This window comes from Festucalex cinctus, chromosome 14 (genome assembly GCF_051991245.1).
Source record: "Festucalex cinctus isolate MCC-2025b chromosome 14, RoL_Fcin_1.0, whole genome shotgun sequence".
Classification (NCBI taxonomy): Eukaryota; Metazoa; Chordata; class Actinopteri; order Syngnathiformes; family Syngnathidae; genus Festucalex; species Festucalex cinctus.
In genome coordinates this window covers 5,314,246-5,340,806 of record NC_135424.1, presented here as the reverse complement: position 1 = coordinate 5,340,806, position 26,561 = coordinate 5,314,246, and the positions used below count along the sequence as shown (strand labels likewise).

Below are 26,561 nucleotides of genomic sequence, written 5' to 3'. Positions count from 1 at the left end.
TTGACTATAGCGTTTGGCATTATGTTAGTTTAAACTAGCAGTTTTATGCTCTGCATGTGTTGCTGCTCCACGTGTGTTAAAGTAACAGTTATTTTAAGGTTTATTTACCGCAAGATCTTTGCTAATTTTTCTTAGCTTGACCATAGTGTTTTGCAGTATTAGCTAGCATTATGCGAGGAGAATTTTATGCTCTATGTTGCTGCTCCATGTGGGTAAAAGTCAGTTATAGTTGAGCTAATATTCATTAGCTCAACGATGGTGTTTCGCATGGTTAGCATTAAGCTAGCAGTATTTTGTTAATATTATGCTAGCAGAATTTTGTGCTCTAGCTTGCTGCTCCATGTGGGTTAAAGTCGCAGTGAACTATGGCGTTACGCATTGTTAGCATTAAGCTAGCAGTATTTTGTTAATATTCTGTTGTATTCTCTTATTTGTATGCAGTGCTGCTCCATGTTGGCTTAAAGAACACTTATTTGAGGGTTGTTTATTACTTGCTAATAGTGTTTTATGCTGTATGTTAGCATTAAGCTAGTGCACTTTTGTTACAGAATTACATTTGGCTGAACGATTTGTTGCTTGAATATATTTGATTCTCGTTTGTTATATGCTTTGTTTGTATGTGTTGCTCTGTCCGTGTGTGTTACAGAAGCAGTAAAAAGTCTCAACACACTTGACTGAATATTACAGGCCGATTAGTTCCTCTAAACGGTCAAACGACGGCGCGCAGGAAATACGAAAGAGGAAGTAGAAATAGGAAGCGTATAATGTGAGTATCACAGGGGATTTGTTCCAAAAAGTCCGCTAGCTTGATGCTAACATAATGTGCAACATCATGGACAGGCTCACGGAAATTAGCATAGAAGTCACAATAATTATTCACCTTCAAACAAATGCTACTTTAACACACGCAGCAGCAAAACAAACATAAAATCTGCCTCTTCTTCTTTGTCTTAATTTATGATGCATCACTTCCATTAGAGCTCAGTGCTGCCTGGCATATTGTGGCACATTGTGGTACTACACAACTCTAAACTTGCCTGTACAATGGAAAAAATAAATAAACTGTGCTTAAAAATATGCAATATAGCATGGGACCACGGCAGTATTAAGAAATAATGTTGAATTAAAGCACATTTGGGCAGCACCAGCTCGTTTGCAGTTTTACAAGCTTGGACTGCTTGTGGATGGATAAACTGTTGATTGCTTTGACTTGACTGTCAAAACCTCACTCACCTTATGACTCACTCTTTGTGTGTTTATGTGTGTCGGAAACACATGGAAGCACTTTTTGCTGTCAATGCAACTGACCCCACCACTTTCTCGACACACACACGCGTAATGTATGATCAATGTGGTACATATATATAGCATCCATTGTGCTGGAGACTCGTCCCTATGCATAGCCGGAAGCAAAAGAACACAGCATTACCATACGATACGCGCACGCACTCTCTCCGCAACAGGAACTTGGCGTTATGTTTAGCTTGGCTTTCAGTGGTTGGAAGCCAAAGCAATGGCAAGTGATGCTGCTGCAGGGTTTGCACATACAGTACAGTACTGTACAGTATATACTTGTGCATACATGTAAGCATTTGTGCACACTAGACGACAGATGGACCACATGTAGCACACCGTGTACAGCTTAGTTTCATCACGTAGTGCATTTAAACAGAACATAGGCACCATGTTTGGTAACACAGCATATATTGCTCACGATGTATACAGATTTTGGCGTCAAATTTTTATACATTAACCGAATCTGTTACATTACCAAATGTTTGGTAAATTTGCTTGGATAAATGTTACCATAAAGGAAATCTTTAATATTTTACTTAGATTTTATGGATAATGGGAATAATAATGCAAGTCTACTTATTCAATGCATTTTTCTGTAATTTATGTATAAATTGTATATGCACCGTTTTATATAATAATATAAATCATAAAATTATGTAATAAGATCAGGTTTTAAAATACATACAAAATCATTTGTTTACAAATGAAAAACGTGCACTATAATAATGTCTATTCCGACACAGTTACATGTGTTTTATAAATAAATAAAAATATTAAGATGGTCCAAAATTGGTCCTAAGATTGATGTTGAACATAATACGATGATATTTAAAAAATAAATAAATAAATTATGTGTTAATTTTAGTCAATGCTAGTGACACAATTCATTTTAATAAATGCATTTTACTTGTTAATGCCAAAGAATTAAACTTTAAAAAAAAAAAAAAAAAAAAAGTTTTTCAGTGTTTAAAAACAAAAACCGTGTCAGCCATTTTCAGTTAAACTTAAGTAAAATTTTTCTTTTATGTATGTATTTATTTATTTATTTTTGTTAGGCAAAATTTAATGTTCACAATCCAATGTATTTTTCTGTTTTTATTGAATATAAAGTACTGCACCGTTCAAATGAAATACAATGAATTGTTTTCGAAACAAAAGTTAGACGTGCGCTCGAATCCGAATGTGATGACGTGCGTCCGTCTGTCCTTCAAAGTAATACACAAGTGTACTCTTACTGTATTAACATGTAGCGTGACATTTACTGGAAGTGTCTTTTTAATAAGCATACATGAAGGTAAAGTTTAGCATCACGCTAAAGGTCATCCTGGTTGCCACGGTAACCACCTGGCGTCCGTTCCAGGTGGTCTCCATTGCCCCCGCAGACGTTTGTAGAAGGAAATGTTGCGCTCTTTTGTCAAATATAAATATAAAAACATACGATACTATAAAGAAATAATTTCTAATGTGTCATGAAGCTGATGTACATACATACAAAAGTCTACACACCCCTGTTCAAATGCCAGGATTTTGTGATATGATATCCTGTTATGGGGTGTGTAGACTTTTAATATCCACTCCTATGCACACGCTCCCTTTTATCCTGGGTAAAGTGTTACTCTGGCAGGCTTTGTTGTCTACCTGATTCCCATCCAGAAGTGAGAGAGCGTGTGGGTAATCCCCCCTCCTCCTCCTTCACCCCCCCCCCCCATCTCGTGTCATCGGTAGGCTAATGTGAATCAGTCCCATGATGACGACGACACTCCCTAATCCCGACGCCGCTAACTGATACCCACGCCGTACGCCCTCGTCCCCACCACAAACATGACCCCCCGTGACCCCGCCCACCAGCTGGCAGCCATCTATCACGACTTGCGTATGAGAGACGTGTTGATAGAGTGAAAGTTCGTGGAGAAAAATCAGGCTAACTCCGTTTTTTGTTGTTTTTTTTTGTTGTTGTTGTCATTTTGCAGTTTTATGGCTGCAATAAAATCGGGAGTTACAAAAATTACTATTTTATTTGAATTAATTGTTTTTACAGAAAACGTGCAAATTTTGCCCAGAAAGTGTGCGTTACATAAAATTGGTTTGATACCAACAATAAATGTAAATCAATAATGTCTCTATTATACTATTATAATATTTCTTAATATTAAATATCATTTAAAACTATCAATCAACAAACAACAAATAAATATTACAACTGAAAAAAAATCACTTTATTTTTGTAATATTTAATCTTTTTATATAAAATATGATCCTTATTACACATTTAAAAAAACAAAACGAAAATTTTATTCTTGTAATGTCACTTTTTTTTTATCTAAAATGCAAACGTTAAAAATATTACAAAAAAATTAAAAAATAACACTATTTTTGTAATATATATTTTTATATAAAATAAAATTACAAATGTATGCCTGTAATATGACTATCTAGGAGAATGATTAATTCCAATTGTATAATTCTCAGGGAAAAAAATAGTACAACTTTATTCTGTTAATATGACATCTGAATTTTCTAATATTTCGGTACAATGTTCATGTTCTGTCAGTAATTGTGTGAGTGCATATGTCACATATACAGTTAAGAGAGTCTATCTTCACTTGGAGCTCGCCACTCAAAGCGGCTCTCATGGATCTTTTTTTTTTTTTTTCTTTTTTTTTTTCTTTTTTTCTTTTTTTTTTATACCTCTTGTCTGATTTGACATGATATAGCATGAGGATTGGGGGCGCGGGGGGCGTCGGGATTAGGATTAGCAGCTGTTTCCCCTCAACCGATACGTCGTCGCTGATGGCAAATTAATAGATGAATAGAACGTGCGCCAGTCGTCTCAGATAATGTGCTCAAGCTCCCGCTTTCTGAAATAGCGAGGAAGGTGTCCTTTCCTTGAACCCGCCACGGTGTGTGTGCGTGACAGGCGATCTCCCCCCCCCCACACACACACACAGAGTGAGAAGTAGCAGAGCTGCAACGGGAGGCGTATTGTGGCCGTGAGAACGCTTTTAAAACATGATGACTTTAATCTGGCCAGCACAAAGCCAGCTCCATATTACGCCCGCTGCCTCTCAAGCGACTCTGCCGCAGATCCGGTTTTAGATGACCCCCGCTCGCTAACGACCCCGATCCAACCCCCAAACAAACATCCATGGCGGGTCGCAGATGCACAACGTCACTCGTGGGAAGTAGCTACAAGTATCAAAAGGCTGTTTTGTTACTGTACTTAAAGCAATACTTGACTCATTGAGACATTTTCAACAGTCAAAAGTTCATATTTTATCTAATTAATGAGGTAGTTTAATAAAATTTAAAGAAAAATCTACTTGTTGTCGACTGATGATGACATCACCTGTGCTGAGGAAGTAGGGAACAACCAATCATGGCTCAGTTTGCTAAGCAAACCCAGAAAACAGGTAAGCCATGATTGGTCATTACCGACTTCCTCAGCACAGGTGATGTCATCATCAGTCAACAGCAAGTAGAAAAATTACTTTCTAAAGGTATTAATTGTACATGAAAATAATAAAATTATCAAATTCATTCTGGAAAAAATATTAACTTTTCACTGCTGAAAATTGTTCAATGAGTCAAGTATCCTTTAAGGGTGACTGTGTATATTAGTCTAATTGATTTATTTTTTTGTGTGTGTATAATATTACAAAAATAGTCTTCATTTTATGTGATAAGAAGTATCAACAACATGAGGAAAAAGTGGTATTTTTCCCAAAGATAAAAAATTTGTATAATAAGAATAAAGATTTTTTTTCTTCCAAAAAAGTAGTACATAATTATTTATTATTATCCATGTTTTTTTTTGGTTTTTTTTATATATTAATAGACCACAATATTCTGTGGGCCTTGCAAAATCAGTCAAAATCCAGTAAAACGACCGGGAGCGAAGGGGGTTGCTTCAGTCAAAATGGCTGCGAGGGAATGAATTAAGGCTAAAAAGAAATCCGACATTGAGTAAGTCCTCCTCACCTGTAGTTGGCGCTATACTGCAGTTTGACTCATCAGCGAATCATCATGTGGTCGTTTTGTTGTCAGTGTTACGGTCAATGAAATGTTATATATCAAAAGTACTAGATGTATTGTGAGGACTCAAAACAAAAACAAAAAAATTAAATTTAAAAAAAATTGTATCGAATAAACCGAAATGACAAGAATAAAGTAGCATTTTTAAGACAGATGTGGAATATTATGAAAGTCTTCTTGAGCAAATAAATTATAATTGTACTTCAATTGTAATTTACATAAAATAGATTTTTTTTTTTTTTTTACCTAAACAAGTGTCTTGAAAAAGTACATTTAATTTATAGTGCAATTTCAATGTCAATTTAAAGTTGAGTAATGTTGATCTCCAACCTGTAGTAAGAGTGAAAAGAAAACTGCTAGACATCACTGGCAGGTTTTGCTGCTGTACTTGCTGCACTTTTCCTGCACAATAGGAAGGAAATGATGAATCACCTTCACCAATTTGTGGTTTCTTCTTCTTCTTCTTCTGCAACTTTTCTGTCTGTTTGACATCTGTCAAGAGCCAGCGTGGCATCTGTGAAGTTTACGGTCGTCTTTTTACTGTTGTTCGGATCAAAAGCAGCTAAATATTTTAACGCTGACCCCAAAATTTAGGCAATAATTTATGTCATAAAAATGTACAATACATTTTTAAACACCGTACTCTTAATCGACGTTGGGTACCCGCTACAGTTGAGTCAATAAATGATGAAATTCAGCACAACCAAGAGACCAAAAGAAACCTTTTCAAAGCAATAAGTGAAGTCTTTTCTAGATGGGAATAAAAACTGCCATAGTGTGGTTGCATAAGTGTGCACACCCTCATACCTGGGGATGTGGTTTGTTTCAGAATTATCCAATCATAATTAAACATATTTTAAATGGGAGCCACCAGACCCCTACCACCATTTAAATGGCTGCTGTTTAACCCCAAATAAAGTTCAGATGTTCTAGTAGGCTTTTCCTGACATGTTTTGTTTCTATAAATCTGCAGATTTTGTTGATGATTTAGGATTTTTTTTTCTCTCTTTTTTTGGGGGGGTACATAAAAAAAAAAGAATAAATAAAGGACAAAGCACTGTAAAACAGTCAAATATTCTGCCTGTACTTCACATCTTTATTATTGTAAGGGTTAATGGACCAAAAAATAAGTTATACTGTATTTATTTATTTTATTTTATTTTTTAATTGAACCAATTAATCTGACTTTTATTCTGTCAAATATTGTAAGCGGGATTTGCCTTACCAAAAAATAAAAAAATAAAAATTCGGTCCGCCCTTAGTGTATATTATATCTACTGTATCTATTTCAACTAACAATTATTTCAGTAATTGATTAATCTGTCTGAATTTGATTAAACAAAAAAATAAATAAAAAATTCCTTCCCTTTTTTCAAAACGGGACATTATTTCAAATTCACCGTACGCAAAAAGTATTATGATTAAGTTACTGGTTTGCTCTGTTAACATGAAAAAAATAGTAAAAAAAAAAAAATGTTTAGCATTGTTGTTCCTTCTGAACATTTGGACCATTTTATATTAAGAAAAAAAACATCAAAACGACTCATCAATGATTGCACCTCTGCAACTGTTGAAAATATGAGACAAAGAAAGCCTAACGCTGAATATGCTTGCCACAGATACAAGCGCCTCCTCTCTTATGTCGCCGCCTCAAACGCACGCCCGCATTAGATCTCCTTGAGTGGAGCTCCGAAACAAACAGGTACGATTTGTGTGCGTACAGTGCGGCGCTTGAGTCGATTTGATTGTGTTGCCAGCGTGTGCGCACGGGGGCCTCGGAGCAGCTCGACCTCTGGTGCCATCTGTCCGTGACGGGGCAGAAATGCAAATAGCGGCAACAATAACGCCGAGCTCTCCATTAAGAGCGGCCTACAGAAATAAACTAGGTCAGACGGACCAGCAGCCAGCTGTGTGTGTGTGTGTGTGTACGTGCGTGTAATAAGGCACACGCGCCTCTCTTTGTGTGGGGGAAACGGCTATACATGTGTGCATAGAGAAACGAGGGGGGGGTGGGGCTTCCAGTTCGGGCTCATAACATACGCGCTGAACACCCTCCTCCATCCATTAGATGATCAGTCCCATCATTTCTGTGTGTTTTTTTATCGCTAGCTCGTGTACAGTCCATGTTTTGGCAAGCCAATCTCAGGAAACGGCCCAAAAAAACGGAGGCGGTGTGACAAATAAAGGCTCTTATCCCAGGCCGAAATTAGACCGCAGCCGGAGCGACGCTGATAGGCGGCGCATTAAAACACTCGGGGGGGGGGAAGCAAACGAGTGCTGGTTGGGTGATGCAACGGCGAGGCAATGCTGGCATAATGCAGACAGATGCGTCCTGCGCTCTCGTATCGCTGCGACGACGCCTCTGAATTATGAATGAGGCCTCCTGCGCCTCCCCTCAATGTAAAAAAACAAAAAAAAAAGCCTTCGACGTCTTCTTGTACTCAGGGAAAGGGCGATGGCGGCGGTCTCGCGCCTCGCTCCCAAAACATCTTTGAGGCTTATTGGAGGGCCCTTCGTAAATCCCCTTTGTGTCTGTGGACATGCTCAAACAAAGCAGATGGCTCTTGAGTGTGCGTGGAAGACAATTACGGCGGCGTCTCCAGACCACCAAGGCAGCTTTTAAAGTGCTTTGTGGTCAGTTTAGGACAGCGCAACCTCCAAGGTCCGACGCAATCTGTTCAGTAAACGCTGTATTTGATGAAATTGAACCTCAGCCTTATGGCAGTTAGATCTTAATAAAATGATAACTACTGTAACGATCATTGCTAATTTACGTTAGCTTAGCATTTTGCATTACGTTTGTGTTAAGCTAACCGACTTACGTTTTAATAGTTTGGTTGAACAATTCGGTGTTCAAATGAAATCGTAACGGGGTAAAACCAATAAAGTTTTCTTATATGGTCTCTATACAGCTAGCCAGCTAGCATGAGATGCTAACATTGGCGCATAAAATCTCCACTTGGTTCTCATCCTTGTCAAACGGCACTCAAAGAAAAAGGAAAAGTAGAAACATACTAAAATAAGAGCAAAAAAAATACAAAACATTGTTGCCTGATAAAAGCATGTCGGTGTTCAAAAGAACTTGTAAGAGTGTTAAAACCAATAAAGTTTTCTTAGATGGTTTCTATACCGCAGACGTTAGGCTGTTAACATAGTGGCAACTAGCTAGTTAGCATGAGATGCTAAAACCGGAGTATACATCTCCACTTGGTGCTCCTCTTTGTCAAACGTCACTCAAACAAAAAGGAAAAGAAAGTAGAAACATACTAAAATGAAAGCAATCAAGATAGAAAACACTGTTGCCGAACTGATAAATGCATGGCAGCTAGCAGGAGAAGCTAATGGCTGAGTTCCTCTCATTGATCTATATGACCGGATAGCCGAAGGGCCAAGACGAGACCGCCATATTGCTCCTCCCAAGAAACGTTTCTCACCATACAATCCTATACATTTACAGTATTGAAATTGGAGAACATTTGAGACGGTACTTGTTTTTAAATTTATTAAACATACACAAGAGGACTTCAGACATTTTACAACTTGCCTTAAATGTATAAATCATATGCTTAATGATGTTTAGTACAGGAGGAAACTTGTATAATTTTTTAAATTAAAGAATTATAACTAATTCAACAAAGATGTCTCTGCCAAATCTAATATTGGGGTCTCAGGTACTGTGCGATAAAAGAAAAAGGTGGTCTTCAAAGTAGCACATACCATCCACTTGCTAATTATTTATTTATTTTTTTAACTTGTTATAAAATAGTGACCACCCCGGCACAAAACCCCCACCCTGCCTCCGGCCTTATACTAACTGCCTACGAGCTGTATATGTCTCATCTGTACGTATACCGTATAGTTTCAGTAGTCTTCTCGTGAGGTGGGAGTAACAAGATGGCCGCCCTGTGACTTCGATGGCCTGCACTGGCGTGTATGGGCTAGCAGCTATCCAGTCATATATACAGGTCAGTGGTTCATCATCACTAAATGGTTCTTCTTCACAGGGAACGACAGGAAGTAGAAAACTACCAAAATAAAACCAGGAACGGTGCTAAACATTGTTCATTTTGATTACAATCATGGCAGCTAGCTTGAGAAACTCAAAGTGTTTGTCACCCTCATTTGAACTTTACCACAAACCTTGACGCATAAAACAAAGGACACATAAAAATTGTACATTTAAAATCAAAATGTTCAACCAAACGATGTAGAGCCGTCTAATGGCGGTCACTTAGCTTAGCTAAGCTAACATACAGCATAATGTGAAAAACGACATAGTTAGCATAACACACAGAGCAGCAACACATACAAGCAGAAATGACGACACATTTTTGGGAACGGCCTTTACTTAAGCTAATATTTGCTTCTTCTTGCTTTTAATTACGCTGCATTTTTTTCCCCCCCAGTAGACCTCAGTGCTGCCTGGCATGTTGTGGCACAATGTGGTATTACACCAAAGGCAAGCAACTCTCAATGCTTGTTTTAGTCTGTCAACCAAATGTTACACATTTAATATAGTGCAGAGTTGGCGTCATACCAAACAAACAACAAACAAAATACCCCTCTTTTTTTTTTTTTTTTTTTTTTTTTAATGCAGTCGGCAAAAACGAGGCTGAATAATGAATGCTCGCATGCCTCTCGCAATCATCGCCGACATGAGTCGTCTATTTATAGGCCGCTCAAACATTTCCTCCTCCTCCTAACTGCTAACTTTCTCTGTTTTTTCCTTTAATCCTCCGACTGATCTGGGCCTCCGATTGCACATGCAGCCCAGTCACGGGGGAGCGTTCTCATTTCCTGCCGTTTGGTCCCCTCCAACCAAACCCTCCTCCTTCTCCTCCACTCCCCGAAATTCTCTGGCCTTCCTCGGGCCGAGATGTCCCGAGTGACTCTCTTGAGGAGCTTTTTTGTGTGTGTGAACCAGGAGGACCAGTACCAAAAAAAGAAGGGGGGGGGGGCAACATGTGGCGTGCGTGCGGAGCCCTGCGAGCATGATGATGCATGAAGTTAGATGAAAAGGTGACATGAGGTTAATATTTTCCAGGCTGGTGGGTGGGAGGTGATAGCTCGGTGTGTGTGTTTATGCGTGTGAGTGGTGTGTGCGTGCGTGTGTGTTTTAATTGCAGAAAAAGAAAAAAAAAGAGAGAGAGAGGGGCGGGCGATAAACAGTATATGTGTGGGCGAATTGAGAGCATTTCACATAAACTGTTGCCTTAATAAAAGGCGGATTAATTGATTTGTTTAGCTCATACAGTATTAAATATTTAGAAAAGAAGCCATAAAATGTGAATATTTTCTTTTTATACGCATTTTTTTCCATAATGAGGTAAATTTACTTATTTTAATTTAATTTCTGCATGTTAAAAAAAAGAAAAGAAATGGCAGCAAAGCTCCAGTCCAGTTAATTCATCTATTCATTTGTACATTATATTTCATAGTATTTATTTATTTAAAAAAAAAAGCTTACTGAGGAAAATTAGATAGAATTGTTTTAATTATTTATTTTTAAAGATTTATGATTCATACTGGATGTCAATATATCACTCATACATTAAATACTGCTCAGTAAATTAAACATTGTAATCTAATATATATATATATATATATATATATATATATATAGCCGCACTCCCATTCATTTTTTATTTTTTTATTTTTTAGCATTTTATTAAATTATGGTGAGAAAAAAAATCACTCATATTTTGTAAATGCATAAAATATAAAAAGTTATTGCATTTTCTTGTTAAAAAAAAAAAAAAAAAGGCAGCAAGGCTCCCATTCAACAGGGAATGTATTTAAAATGCTTTGTTAAAAAAAAAAAAGTTAAAAAAAACTCAAACATTATTTTAAAAATGTTATAAATTTATATTAGAAAATATTTCCTTTAATAAAGCATGCTGTCACTAAAATAATTAACTTAAAATATATTGCAAAATGTCAACTATTATTAATCAAATATTTTAAAAAGAACATGATAATGCTACAGTACATATTATTCTTCACATAAACATAATATAGCAAAATTTTTTGCCTAATAGCATAGTTAAAATAGTACATGTAATTTAAGTTTTTTTTATTTTATTTTTTTATATAAATATGAACAAATTATTGATATATATGGCAATACTATGAGTTAGCATAACAAAGCTAGCAAATTGTTTGCTCCAAATCAATTAGCTGAGTTGTTTTGACTTCTACTTTTAAGTTGGGTTTCAATACAAGGTTCCGTAAACTCAATTTATTCCTTTGTTGTGAAATGCACTCTGTATGATGCCGTCGTCCTACACGATGTGTACCTAATGAAGTGACCCACTCAGAGGAGAGGTAAAGGACGGGACAAGCAGGGTTTAAGCGAGCGTGGCCCAGCCTACAGGCTCGGCTTAGCCTCTTAAGTCCCGTTTGGGATTTTCCCCTCCAATATCAATAGTCTCGACAGATCCATCACGACGGGATATTCCGGCCGGCCTTCTTCTCGCCTTCCCCCCAGCCAATGGGCGCTCCTCTCCATTGTCTCGCCAATGGATGCCCCCGCCGCCATCCTCAAATCCCATTTGCGTGTACAGGACGCCGATACACTAAGCTGTAATTAAGCAAACCGCTGGATGTGTTGCTGCAAGGGGGGGGGGGGGGGGGTGGGGGATCTCTCCACGCAGACGCATGTATGGAAAGCCGTTGGAGCGTTTATTCCGTGGCCTTGATTTCCGGCTTAAGCTGTCAGAAAGAAAAGGCATTTTTGTTTTCCAAGATACAACTCTTAGATTTTAAACGTAGAAGGCCAAAACATCCCTAATGAAAATTAAATTGCACTAATACACTAGCCACTAGAGGGTGCTAGAGCTGCACAAATGGAAATCAACTTTTTTAACAGATGTGTTCCTTTTAAATATTGTGAACATGGCGACGAAGATATTGTGGCAGGTTTAATATCACGGTATCACAATATTACCCTTATCGTTACATCCCTAATTAAAATAGTGGGAAATATTCTTCTTTTTTTTTTTTTCTTTTTTTTTTTTTTTAATGCTAATCTGTCAAAAATATAATAATGAACAGACATATCAGTTATAAATGTACAAGTTCATAGCGTTGTGACCGGATGTATCAAATAAGACACAAATCAAAAGTTATATGTGGAAGTTGATAAAAAATAAATAAAAATAAAATATGTTCAAAAGGACCAATAAATACTCTATTTACAAAGAATCTGAATTTTCTCTCATATTTCATGGTTCAGGCTTCATTGCATTAAAGAAATAAACAGTAGTGGTCGACCATGGATGGGCAATTTAATTCATTTTCAACGAACTGTCAACGGTTCGGGAAGAGCAAAATATGTGGTATGCAAATTGTTATTTTTTTGTACTTTTGTTTCAGTCTGCTCTTCGGTTCCACGGATGTATTGTGGCAAGTAAAAATAAACTTTTTCCTGTCACAAGATTAGCATTTTAGTATCTTTGTTACCTGCGTGCTTATGTATACTAATATAACCACAAGGGTGCACTAGTAGAACTGTCTTTATTCATGTTTTTATCCTCTGCTGTCTACTTACTGACATTTTTCCACATTTGTAGAACTACTTTGACATATTGTAGGACAAAAAGTTACGAGTGTTACATTTAAGTTACATTTATGGAAAGCTGTTTGGATAGTCGGTTTAAGTTTCATAGTACACTCTCACTAGTAGGACAACATCAGCGTACTAGTGGCTAGTGAGGACAAAGGGCAAACTAGTACGTGGACCTTAAGCTGGATATCAAAAAAAAAAAAAAAAAAGGAGGGAAAAAAAATGCTCAAACGGCTTACCATACACATGGCCTAGTGGCAGCTTTACAGATTTACTGCATGTGTACAAGCGCGGACTTAAGAGTGCCTTTGACCGCAGCAGCGAACATAAAACCACGTTGGAGCAGTGGAAGTTGCTGAGCTTTCCCCCAGAGACCCGTGTCATGAGCGCTGAGGTTATTTCCTGTAGCGCAGGAGCGGCCCGAATCCTCACTTCCTGTTCTGTGTGTGCGCTCAAGCCTCAGTCACAGTTTTGCATTCACAGGGTGAGCACTGCAAAAAAAAAAAAAAAAGAGCTTCAAACATTGGCAATGCGGCTCAACAAAAGAGCTGGTATGCAAAAAATAAATAAATGTTAGTTTGAATTAGTTTATAGAGCAGGCTTGTTAGTTTGAAAATGCTTTGTTTTAGTGAAGCTGTATTAGTTTTAGGATGAGTTTTAATCTTTAAAACATGGAGTATTTGTCGAGCGCAGGATTTTTTTGATTTTTTTTTTAAATGCCAGTCTGTCTTGCGTAATAAAAGAAAGTAAACTACAATTCAGCCATACAGTACATTTAAAATTAACCCCCAATGCTCATGTTGAAATTAATTGATCGCAACAAAAATAAAGAAATTTTTTTGCTGCACTTTATTTAGCTATTTTTAATGACTCTCGTTTTGCTATGTTTTTAAATGTTTTTTTTTTCTATTTTAGTTGTAGTTTTGTTTTCAGTAACTATAATAACGTTGTATAGGAACCTAGTGGTTAGCATAACTGCCTCGCAGCCGAGCTTCTCTGCGTTTGAATCTCGGCTGAGGCCTTTTTGTGTCGAATTTGCGTTCTCAGTGCGTGTGCGGATTTTTTGCTCCCTCTTGTGGTAGGCAAAGCGAATGACTGCCTAAGGATATATCAGTTTAGAACTGTTAGCTTTTAAGCATTTATTTAGGTCAGGTGCTTTTTTTTTTTTTTTTTTTTTAGTAAGTAAGTGAAAGTACAGTTGAATTCCACTCAGGACGACTCCAAATGCTAAAATAAAATCACACTTGAATGATGTGAGCAAACTTTTAACATGGAAAAAAAGATGAATAAAAGATTTATCTGTGAGTTTAAAAAAAAAAGTGTGTATTTATGGAAAAGAGACTTTTTGTAAGTAAAAGAACAATCAGTGTTTTCCTTTGTTTTGTGTCTGCCCGAGTGTAGGTATGCAAGGACAATTTTTAACGTTTTTATTTTCTATTTTAAAATAGTGTGAATAACCCCCGTCCCCTCCCCATCTTGAGGCAGGTCTTGTAAAATTTAAATGATACACTGGTTTAAAATAATAATAATAATAATAATAATAATAACTTTTTGTGCCCTTGCTGTATATTCTATTCTCCCTTTCTTTCTCACGCTCCGTACCAAGTATAATGACTCCCTCTTGTGTATGAACGTGGAATAGCATGTGCATCGAATTTCCAAAAACGTGTGGATGGACGGAGTTGAATAAACAGACATTGTAAAACTGTGAATGGCATTGAAAAATAAACAATACAATCCCATATCGCTTAAGAAACATACTTATTGTTGTTTTTTTAATTTAATTTGATTTACTTAATGTGCCATTGAAATTGGGTTTGGTTCCATGGCATGATTATGTATTTGTCACCCAAAACGGTTTCCCTCGAACTTAATTATAATTTGTTTGTATTATTTTTGTCCAGAAATTGAATGTGACGATGAGTCACGAAACAAGCCGTCGGAGTTGTGCGCATGCGCAGAAGCTAAGCTGTCATACTAGTTTCACTTTAAAGTCCATAAACATGAAGGCGACGTATTCTTTCTCTTCTTCTTTTCTTACGTGTTTTTTCATCCTTGTCTTGTTCGGTTCCTGTTCGTCGCTGTAAGTAAAAGATTTTAATTCGCTTTAAATGCGTTAATTTAGGTGCTGTAAGTGCCAGGTGCGTTCACGGATTTGACCGTCGCTAATGTTAGTTAACCTCTAAAACACATTTGTATGATTAAAACTACGGTTTAACAGGATGATATGAGTGGTTAAGGCGCTGGCAAAACTTTTTTTTTTTTTATGAAGCACGCCTTCATGTGTTACGTTGTATTTCGCAAATGAAACGTCCATTGCTTACTTTCACTTTTGATTTTTCTCACATTTACAGGGGGGTCGACGGGTCATTGCAGACGCAAAAGAAGAGAGAAGTCCAGTGTGCTGATGGAATGTACCAACATGACACAAGAATCTGTTGCCTCTGTGCTATAGGTCAGCAAACTAGTACCACACTATCTTTACAAACTTAACAAGTTACTTTGCAAAGGGTTTGAAATCTTTGGAAATATCCCAGATTTGAAAACTTTGAGTGTAAGTTGTGAATTCACCACCACAGTAATAAACGTTTTTTTGTACGGCGTGAGGGATTACTGGTTAGTCCTGACAACTTGAATCCCCTTATTGTAAAATGTCACTTGATGGCCAACAAACTGTTTCTCCCTGAAGGTCAGCGCCTGAAGGAGCACTGCACTGCCGCCCATCCGCAAGATACGCAATGTGAGCTGTGTGAGCCAGGCACGTTCAACAGCCACCCAAACCAAAACAGGAACTGCCAACGTTGCACATCCTGCTCACACCGCAACGGTATACGTTTTAAAAATATATTTGTTTATATATTCCTATTTTAGTCCTTATGATTTACCCCCCCCCCCCAAAAAAAAACATTATTCAGTTCATGTGAAGTTTTCAACCTACTTCCTTTGTAGCCAATCTGGGGGTGGAGACGGCGTGTACCCGAGCCCGCGACGCCACGTGTCGCTGCGATGCGCATCACTATTGCATTAGTGCCAAGGATCAAGACTGTAAACTGTGCAGTTCTTGTACAGAGTAAGTTTGATCATCAGATAACATGTAATATCCCCTGGATAATATTTATTTGTTTCTTTTGGTCCAACAGGTGCGGTACAGAAGGCGTCAAAGTAGCCTGCACGGCCACCAATGACACTGTGTGCAATGACAAATTAGAAGGTATCATTTGAAACATTTTCATCGTCGTGAATTTGTGTATTTGTCAAATAAAAATCTTTGAATGCATTTGCTTTAGAGAGATCTTACGCCTGGGCTGTAGTCGCCGTAGTTTGTGCAGTTGTCGCAACAATTGTGATTGGTTTATGCATCCGAAGGAACGGGAAAAAGCGTGAGTATTCCTGGTAATGTACAGCTCGTGTAGGTTTGTGTTTGCTCGTCTTAATGATGGTGTCTTGTTTTTGGATGATTTGACTTTAGCAGGACGAGGTCAGCAACAGCGACCGATTCAGTCGACGTCTGATACAGTAAGTGATTCTAGAACTGTCAATTGTGTTTTTCGGATTTGTGTCAAGAACAGTAGTAGTGGCCCTGAAAGGGATCCCTGGGGAACCCCGGCATGTTCCGTTTGCATTTGAGATATTGCAATAATAAAAAAAAATAATGATCTCTTTGGCGATGATCACTGTAGCAAGCTGCGACTATTTAAATCGAAACAACCATGTGCAGCATTCGTGCATTCTTCTGATTTGTCTGTTACTGCTGCTAGCTCCCCCTTTTGAGAGGAGGCACAGGTTGGTTGGCCGTCTCAAACTGTCACTGTGCTTGTTGGCATGATTTTGATGTTTCATTTTGACAATATGGAGCAACTACATTGACTCTCTTTTGTCCTTTTCTGTAGATGGAGATGCAGCCAATTAACAGTAAGTAACATTGCATTTGCCCAAATCTACCAGTCACGTACTTCAACCATTGTAATTTTTCTTCATATTTGACTTCAGTACCATATACTTCACGACACCTGCCCGCTATCGTGGAACAGCTCGGGTGGACGACTATGTCCAAAGTGGCAATATGGAGCGGGATGAACCCCGTCATTGTTGAGAGCTGCCAACTAAACCACCCGCATGACAGTCAGGAGCAAACGTTGCAGCTACTGAAGACGTTTGTGCAGGAGAAGGGCAAGGACGCCATGGACAATTTGATTCAAATCCTGCACGACATCAAACAGAAAGACAAAGCGCAAAAGGTGAGGGCTATTTTATCCGAAAATTGAATTTGTGGCCACTTTTTTTTATTTTTTTTTTATTTTTTTTACTGCCACTGTTGTTGTGCATGCCTGAGCTAAAACTTTAGCCCATGGAGGAAGCAATATGGTTTGTACGTGCAATCTTCATGAATGAATTAGAACAATATAAGTGGAATTGTTTACATGTTGTGTTTACAAAAGTATTTACTTTCATTTTAGCACTAGAACTTGGAAAACATGTAAATCACTCACAAAATGAGCCTAAGCTAAGTGCACATATCTAATTTTATATCATATTTTTTAAGAATATATTTCTAGATTTTACTGTTTTGTTTGTTTGTTTTTTCAGCAAAGCCTGCTATCGTTCTTTCAAAAGCTACAATCTTTTTATTCTTTGGTTGCTTTCAGCATTTCCACTTTACCGATTTTTCACGTGATAATCACCAACACGTGTCTTGATCTCTGCTTTAGCGATGTTGGTGGCAAATGCATGGCTATGTTAGCAGCTAGCGAGCTTCAAAGTGCACCGCATCAAGTCACGTGCGTCCATATCAAGTCTTCTGTGTGTTAATCCGGTTCGATAAAATCGATGTATTACATTTTTAAATCGATATATTTCAACTGGAAGGCCAACTTGGCGAGCACTGATCGATGTATTTGCATCATAGAAATAGAAATCGATACATCGATGTAGTAGTGGATGAATCGTTTAATTTAACCTCAACTGGAAATATAAATACATGCGCTACTGATATAAACAAGGGACTACTGCGTAACTTAAAAAGGTGAACTTAATTTGACCTTCTCTAAAACATTTGATGCACATGGTCAAATTGTTCAATCTTTCAGTATGTTTTTCACAATTTGCTGTTCTTTACAAGGTGCTAAATGGCAAATTTAACAGCAGCAGTTTTGAGCCATGAAAGTGTTCATATACATTTTTATTTTTTTTTTATGCCTGTCTGTGACTCTTCCGGTCTGTATTTCTGTTGCAACCTGCTGATATTATGCTTGTGACTTTTGTGGCATTTAAGTTCATTCAGTTATGCCACTCAAATCCCTTTTTGTGACTGCAAGTACACAAAAGGATGATATAACCTGTGGCTAGTGTGTTTGTGTGGTGCAATAGACATATGAAATGTATTTTCCCTCACTAAATTACTTCTTTATGCACAAATAAGAGGTTATTTTTTGAAAATGTTTTTTTTTTAACATTCAAGCCGCAGTTTAGAATTGTTTTTGTATTAACTACGACACGAATGTATGCAGAAGGAATGTTTTTTAAAAAATGAAAATAAAACCAAAAACTTGCTGTAAACATGCTGTTTAAAATGTTCATTTAAAATTAAACAGCAGATTTGACTTCAACAAAAGTAGAAAAAAATATTTGTGGAATATATTGCAGGAAAGAAGCAATAACAAAAACGGATTTGTAAACATTACATCATTTGTATTTTGCGTTAATACATGAGCACCGAAGGAAAAAAAATGGCTACTGTACTGTGCTTAGTTTACAAGAAATCAGTCATATATAGTGATTTTAAATGATTTATACCATTTTTATTCAACAAAATTAACACAAAATACATCCTGTTCAAATAAGTCCATGATTCACGCGTGCGCAGTATGGCTTGTTGGACAAATGCGGTGATTCCTCCTCTTGGGCGTGACTTCCGGGTCTGGGTGGAGCGCTCGAACAGGAAATGTCAGCGGAAAGCAGCAGCCTTGAAAGTTCAAGTGAAGTTAGTCCCCAAAATCCGGAGAGAGTCCGAACGACGACCACGTAAAGAATCCCACCATGATACCAAGCAGATATAAAGGTAAGCCCAGTTCTCACCTGATCTCGGCCATCGTAGTACTTGAGATACGAGTGTGTATCAAACTTCCGCTAAACTTCGTTCGTTCGCAAAGATGCTCGAGGCGATACTATAACTTTGCTTTTGTTTTTGTTTTTATTATTATTAAACGACTCTTGTCATTAAAATAAACCCACACATCAAGCATAGTCTATAGACCACACAACCTGTTTTTTTTTTTTTTTTTGTATGTTGTTGTAGCAGCACCGGACTGCAACGTGACTCATACGTCTGGATTGAATCACGTTGTAGTAACTGTGGCCGCGTGTTCCTATTTTGTTGCCCGGACAACAGAAGAGTCGTCGCCTTGGAACACCCACTTGAAGTTCGAGAAGTTGTAGTCGTTTTTTCCCCCCACCAGAAAACCTGAGCTCATGAGTCATGATTATACTTAAGACATTTAATAACAGAAAAAGGTTATATTCTCGAAAGTTTCCATGACTTAAGCCAGTGGTTGTCAAACTTTTTTTGCACCAAGCACCACCTCACAAAAGTTACAGCTGTCAATGTACTGTAACCATTTGCACATAAAAAGTTGAATACAATTGTACTAAAAATGTTTTAAAACAAACAGCTCATACAACTGTAAAAAAATATATATATATATATATATATTGAGAAATAATTGAGGCATATTTTGCTGTTTTTGACCAAATTTTCTATTGCCGATATCTTATTAAAAACGATCCCGAAAAATGCCATGTTTTCCAACACAAAAAAACTATTTTACTGTAATCTTATTTACAAAATTCTTGGTGCATTGAGGTTGAAGTGGTCGTTCCAACCAGACTTTACATTTTGACAGGACATTAGCTTGCGTGTAACTAAGTTTGGAAGGCGTCCATCTTGTGTAAGTCACAGGGTAAGTTTGTCCACCATTTTACTGTTGTCATTTTAACACAGAAAGCACTTAGTCTCATTTATGCACATTCCCAGTGGCCATGTGACTATTTTAGTGAGTTTAGCGAGAGGCCGTTTCTTTCATATTAATAATTCCGTCATCTTCAGCCATCCTGTTGTGCCTCGCCAGAGTTGAGTAAAGTGCAGCTAAGCTATGCAAGGCCCTTATGCAACTTCCTCTTGCAATGTTAATCATATTCTTTCCTGAACACCATCAGTTTATGTATAGTGTGAACGTCCCCGACATGTTATTTATTTATTCATTTTTGCAGGCTTGCTGTAAACAAGAGAAGGATATATTTATATTTAAAAAAGTGATGTTCAGTCTTCCTTCCTCTGATGTGATTAGTCTGTTTCCCTCCGATGGGTGGAGTGCGTTATGCAAACAGCTGGATTGTTTTCCTGTTACAAAGGCACAACTGGCCACTGAAGCACACATTCGTCATTTACAAATATAATAATGCTCTATTTTTCCATTGTTGTGTTTGTACTAGAATACTGCATGTCCACCAAGATTGTAGACAGATTTGTTATTTAGTGTAAACTATAAATGTTCTACTCGGTGGGATTTCTATAAAAATGTCTCCACAAATATGTCTGGTGTTCTTTTAGTAAAGTCTTTTTTTTTTTTTGTCGTATATTCCAGGAAGTGAGCTGCAGCTGCATGGTTGCATTCGAGACGCTTACTAGAACCGAGCCGAAGATGCAGGGAGCCATCGCAAGGGTGTGCGTGGTCGTCGCTGCCGCCATTTTGAACCACCCCTCGCTTTTCCCGAGAGAGAACGCCACCATCGCCGAGCAGGACGAGGAGCTGATGGCGCGCATGCGGGAGCACGAGGAGAGGCTGGAAAGGGAACGGGCCAAGCTGGAGGCGGAGTTTTCGCAAGCGGATGGGAAGGAGGACGACGACGACGACGACGGTGGCGGCTGGGAGGAAAGTTACAGCTGGTACTTTTGGGGCACGGTGTCCTTCGTGGTGTTCTTGGCGATCGAGATGGGCAGGGCGGAAACGGTCGAGTCGGACGCGAGGTCGCTCGACGACGACGAGGCGCTTCCCACCGGCGCCATGGTGCTCGACAAGGACGTCCTGAACCGCTGGACTTGCAACTCGTCCCCCGACAGGGGCAGGGTGAGGGAGTTCGTGGAGGGTTTCGCCGACGACCTCCTGGAATCCCTGCGGAGCGTCTCGGACCGAGACGCCGACATGGAGGTCGGGGACTTTGTGGGAATCGGAAGCGCGTTCGAGTCTTGGCGAGCGCGCAAGCCTCCGACGTGCGACTTGGTGGTGCCGTTATCGCCTCCGGATCCGCTCGACTTCCGGGTCAACCTGTGGTGCGAGCCGTCGAGCGACATGCCGCCCGACAGGCAAGCCTGTGGCACCGTCCGGGTGAGGAGGTTGGGGGGCCACGAGGGCGAGTGCCCGTGCGGTTCCGCCGACCTGGGAGAGGACATGCTGTGCTTACTACACAGTCAAACCGACGCGGTGCGCGCCGTGAACCGCAATCTGGATGAGCTGCTCTGCCCCAAACGAACGCCGCTCTTGACCAAGGATCGAGTCATGAAGTGGTTTCAGGTGTCGCTCACCAAAGCGTGGGGGCGAATCTCCCACAAGTACGACTTTGACGTCGCGTTTCGCCGACTGGACGCGGCGGGCGCCCTGAAGATCCGATTCCCTTCGGGGAAATCCATCGCGGTGAACATCATACCGGCCGTCCGGCTGGCGGACACCGACGCTTATTTGGTCTCTCACTTCCCCACAGACGGCGGCGGCGGCGGCGGACCCCCAGACCCGTTCTGGCCTCTCTCGCTGGCCGTCTACGAGAGGAATCTGCTGAAACACGTGGCCAAATCGCTACCTCGCCATCCCTGCCATCTGCACTGCCTTCAGGTGGTCACCTTCCTGCACAGGAAGCAGACCACCCTGACGGGGGAAAACGCTTTGACCGACTACCACTGGAAGACGGTCCTGTTGCACCTGTTGCTGCTCAGCAAACCGTCGACGTGGACCGCCGACAAAACCGAGCGCAGGCTGCGAGACGCGCTCGGCTTCATGCACGGGAGACTGCGGGAGAAGAGGCTCCATCACGTCCTGATCGGGAACGGCAGAGTGCCGCGAGAGATCCGGCTCCCGGAGGTGATCCGCAAAGCGGAACCGGTGAATCTGTTTCGGGGTTTGGTGCTGAAGAGGGACCTTTACGCGGCGACGGTGCGCCACCTCCAGGAGATGTTGAGGAACGCGGCCATGCTTTTGCAAGAGTACACTCCAGTCCTCTCATCTGGTGGAGGCTTGGATTATTAGATATACTTTAACAAAATGGTAGACCCAAAGCACTTATTTTTTGTTTTTATTTATGGTGCATATATTGACGTGTAGTGCTGTAGCTGCACCATATGGACAAAAGTCTTTGGACACTTGGTTGAATCCTGACTTCCCACTAAATCTTAAACCAGCAGCATTGGCCGTCCTTGGCCCAGTTTTTAAAATAATAAAATCCAGATTCAACTGATCCAGATTTCCATATCCCACTTCATATATCCATGGATCAGAATATACGAGTATTTCAAAACTAGGCTGGATTTGTTTAGAATTTAATCCTGATTCTCTCAGTTTGAGTTTCCCAAATCCATCCCGCCTCTAGGATCATAGACAGGAGACAGAAAGTGTGTTCTGTTCTGATCCAGATTTGGGACTGACACAGGCTTAAATTTGGATTAAAGGCAGGATCGGATTTACAAATCTGGATTTGAATCTTTTAGATTACACGTGGTTTGTATAATCCCCAATTTTGGATCAGATCTGGGTTTAAATCCATCCAATCCACCAGGATTAGTCCTGGTGGATTATGTTTTAAATACTGCCCCCTAGCCCCCTCCTAATTAATCAACCGAGGATTAGTTGCTTGTTTATTCTCTTTCGTCCAGGTCATTTCCTTCTCATGGATCGAATTGACCGCAAATGGACTGTTCTGGTTGACTTGCATTACGTTTAGCATCTCATCCGAGCATCATGGCAACAAGACTTGGTTTCATCATTGTGGTGGTCCTTTATGCCCAAGTGTCCTTAATACTTTTGTCTGTATAGTGTACTATTCAGCAAACGATCTGAGTGTATTGTGTATTCCACTGTATGGGAGACAGTTACACGGTGTCAATGTGACGCAAGAACCTTTTGTAAAAATGTAACACAATTGCAAACAAATGGGGATAGGCATAAAAACTACCTCATTTTGATGGCAGCTATTGCAGTTAAATGTCACATTTCATATCAACCTCAACCAATCAAATAAAATCACTTGCCTCTTAGGCTGTGAACTGTCACATTTGTGCCTTTTTATTTTCACGCTTTTTCAAAAAGTGCTGAAAGACCGTCGCTCAGATTTAATCACCGGTGGAAAGGCCAACAAAAAGAACAAACTTGGTTTCATCCTGGCCTTGGGTCACGTTGTCTCCAGCTCCTCGCCGTAGTCATTCTCAGTGTTGACAAAGGCTAGATTTGAAATGAAGCTCCAGTGTTTGTATCTGTTATTTGAATTTCATTTCTACATTTCAAGTAACCATCATCTAGCATGCCTGAGGTTACACGGATGATGTCGTGCCTGATGTATTAAAAACAATCTCATCACATTTTGTTTCTATTTCGTCCCTCCCGACCGCCAGGTGGCGGTGTTGTAACCAGCACGGAATTCCCCTTGTACCGTAGTTACATTCGTAACTTTTAAATTTGTATACTAGTAGTAGAATTACTGATTCTTACTTACTAAGACAAAGTGTGCACTAGTACATGGACCTTGATATCAAGGATATGAAATAAGTACTCAAACAGCTTCCCATGCGCATCTTTACGTGATTCTTTTGACAGTCAATACCGGTCGGATCCTCTGAGAAAAGGTGAAGAACCTCCTGCTGTACATAACAGTCTGATGGAGCCGGCCGGCACAGGTATAGCACTCCTTGAGAAAATATTTACATTTAACCGCATTGCATTTTACGCCCATCTTAAGTCAAAAGCTTGTTAACGAAAGTATCATGTTGTCGAACCTGAAATACGACAGGTCTAAAAAAGTGCAGAGTCACCATGACATATGCCCTATGCTTGTTTAATTAATAGGGAAGCAAGACACTGCCTGTTCTTATACAATGCGGCATGAAATACTAGAAAAATACACCAACTTAAAACACGTATGATGCATGCTCAACATTTTAGAACTGTCTTTGGACATGCTCTGCCAGGCTCACCTTGAATCTTGAACCTACATTTTGGATGTATGCATTAATTGCCTAAATTAATTTTATCCAACAATAAATGTGACTCTGCACATGGTAAATGGCGCTTTACATTTTGACTATCCATTCACATACTGATGACGCAGCATCAGGACCAACTGGGGGTTCAGTATCTTGCTCAAGGATACTTCGACGTGGTTACAAATGACATGGGATCAAACTCACAACCTCTGGGTTGGGAGACGACCACCATACTTTTAAGTCATGTTGCCCTACATGATTTTTTTTTTTCTTTTTCTTTTAAAGGCCTAGTAACGTATGGAGTACAACACATTTCATCCATTCATGTGGCTGCATATAAATAATTGCAAAAAATGCTGTCCAACAACATACAGAGTACAACAACAGGTTTTATTCAGCAATATGTGTGACTCAGTACTTGATAATAAAAGGAAAACTGGGCAGGTAAAAGCACGAGTCGGCGTTGTCTCCACCCTACAGGCCGTAGTCAAAGTTGGGTTTGCCCTCCAAGTAGGTCTTGTAGAAGGCTTTGTAGATGTCCACGCTGTGCCCGCTGACTTTGACAGTGGGGTCTTTGGACATGAGCTCCATCCATTTCTTCAGCTCAGGCGCCTCATCCAAGCAGCTGGGAGGTCAAGGGGGAATCATTGCCATTATTATCCTTGATTCCAACTGATATTTCTTCCAAACGGGGGATTACTCACTCATTCAACTCGAAAGCCTCCAGCCTCTCAAACCACGGCCATATCATGTAATCGGTCATGTTGACAGAATCGCCACCAAAGAATTTTGTCTTCTTCTTTGCCAGGTCCTGGAATATATACAAAACTATTGTCACGGTCCAAAAGACAACTCACATTCTTGATAATTAAAGCACAAACAGAAAAAGTCAACCTACCTCGTTTAATTTGCTTAACTTCTGCTTCAGTTCAGTATGAAGCCCAGAGACATCCTCGCCTTTCAGTCTGCCCATCGGGATCTTGTAGGTTAATGGTGTTATCTGTTGGAAAATTGTGATTGCAGTCTTAATACAATGCTAAATCGACTTGTGCGTTTCATTTGTTCTGTGACTAGGCTCGGTGACCTTGGAAAATTTCTCCAGCAACATCTTATGCTCAGCTTTTCCAAACGGCGTGTCGGGAAGCAGCTTCTTCGCAGGATACACCTCGTCCAGGTACTCGCAGGTGATAGGAGACTCGTAAATCACCTCCCCTGTTGGCGTCTCCAGGGTGGGCACTTGGCCGAAAGGATTTTTCTCCAGGAACCAATCGGGTTTGTCCCTCAGGTTGATGTTGATGATGTCATGCCTAACAAAACAGGAAAATATAAAATAACAAAATTATTTTAAATCAAATTGAGGGGGTGGGATGAATCGCTTACTTGATCTCTTTGGTATTCAGCACCAGTCGGGTCCTCTGAGCAAAAGGGCAGAACCTCATGCTATATAGTCTGATGGAACCGGCTGGCACGGGTCCGGGCGCAGCACAACCTAAGAAAATATTCACAACGTTGTTAAACACTACATGTTGACTCACGTTTGAAACTATAAACACCTTTTGGCTCTTAAATGCTCGCCTCATGCCAAGTAAACACGATTTATTCCAATTTTGAAATAACTAATGTTTGTATTAGCAAATTTTAAGTTACATATTAATGGAAATGCTTTGAGCGAACCAGAATGCAGAGAAGAATCCAAATTACACAGCCTGGAGGTTTCAAAATACTATTGTCGTGAAGTAATAACATTGCCACAATAGTTGTGTTGTGCAATGCATAAACTTGAAAAAATGCTAAGTCACCTTCCCATGATGTGGAACTTTTTAGCTGCTCTATTTTAACATAATTATACTCATATATTTTTTTTACACTGAATAAATCATAATCTCATTGCATTACATTGTTTGCTCATTTCAATGAGACTTTTACCAGTATGAAAATAAAGCAAACAGCCGCCTTGTCTAAAACAAGGCACTCCCTCTTCCTTTTACGTCTCTTAAACGTGACACAAAAGGCCATTGTATTGTCTAGTCACCTTAATTTGTCAATAAAAGGGGCAGTTGTCACACAGAAAGGCACTCAGAAGCATTTTGAAAGTCTTAAATTATTTTAGTTGTGCAGTATTGTAGCTGAATCTCGGTTACGTAAGAGACGTTTTGCTAAATATAAACCCACATTAAAATGTTTTACCTTTGGAGACGCACTTCACGCTTGTCATTTTTGCAGTTGAACGGCACGACGTACTGGAGGATTTGCTACACAAACGAGTCGAATCTTGCGGCGATAAAAGCAAAATACGACGAGGGGTGGAAAATGTGTTTATATTTTGCGCTTGCTTCCGGGAAAACGCATCAGCCAATGAGAGTTGAAGTAGGAAGTGGGCGGGGCATTGTCTCGTGTTCTGGTTGCCAAGGATACGCACGCGCTGGTTTT

At 39.5% G+C, this 26,561-nt stretch overlaps 3 protein-coding genes across 6 annotated transcripts; 2 read left to right on the top strand and 1 right to left on the bottom strand.

The window, feature by feature from the left end:
- Positions 1–9,195: 9,195 nt before the first annotated feature.
- On the top strand, positions 9,196–25,893 carry fas (Fas cell surface death receptor). Of its 4 annotated transcripts, none has more exons than XM_077494872.1 (11): positions 9,196–9,293; positions 15,247–15,347; positions 15,582–15,719; positions 15,842–15,962; positions 16,033–16,103; positions 16,180–16,272; positions 16,362–16,408; positions 16,783–16,804; positions 16,883–17,130; positions 23,746–23,825; positions 25,206–25,893. In XM_077494872.1, exons 2-10 carry the CDS (start codon positions 15,305–15,307, stop codon positions 23,776–23,778), a joined length of 816 nt encoding a protein of 271 aa, XP_077350998.1. In that variant the 5' UTR covers positions 9,196–9,293; positions 15,247–15,304; the 3' UTR covers positions 23,779–23,825; positions 25,206–25,893. The 4 variants fall into 4 exon arrangements, with proteins under 4 accessions (XP_077350998.1, XP_077350996.1, XP_077350995.1 ...); XM_077494870.1 differs by lacking the exon at positions 9,196–9,293 and adding an exon at positions 14,856–14,975 and having other exon boundaries at positions 16,365–16,408; positions 25,206–25,892; XM_077494869.1 differs by lacking the exon at positions 9,196–9,293 and adding an exon at positions 14,856–14,975 and having other exon boundaries at positions 25,206–25,889.
- itprip (inositol 1,4,5-trisphosphate receptor interacting protein) lies at positions 18,670–23,204 on the top strand. The gene is made up of 2 exons (XM_077494868.1): positions 18,670–18,950; positions 20,533–23,204. Exon 2 carries the CDS (start codon positions 20,551–20,553, stop codon positions 22,183–22,185), a length of 1,635 nt encoding a protein of 544 aa, XP_077350994.1. The 5' UTR covers positions 18,670–18,950; positions 20,533–20,550; the 3' UTR covers positions 22,186–23,204.
- LOC144000997 (glutathione S-transferase omega-1-like) lies at positions 24,503–26,485 on the bottom strand. The gene is made up of 6 exons (XM_077494873.1): positions 26,319–26,485; positions 25,512–25,620; positions 25,216–25,438; positions 25,030–25,131; positions 24,836–24,942; positions 24,503–24,756 (listed from the first exon to the last, which is right to left on the bottom strand). Exons 1-6 carry the CDS (start codon positions 26,344–26,346, stop codon positions 24,606–24,608), a joined length of 720 nt encoding a protein of 239 aa, XP_077350999.1. The 5' UTR covers positions 26,347–26,485; the 3' UTR covers positions 24,503–24,605.
- Between the last annotated feature and the right edge of the window lie 76 nt (positions 26,486–26,561).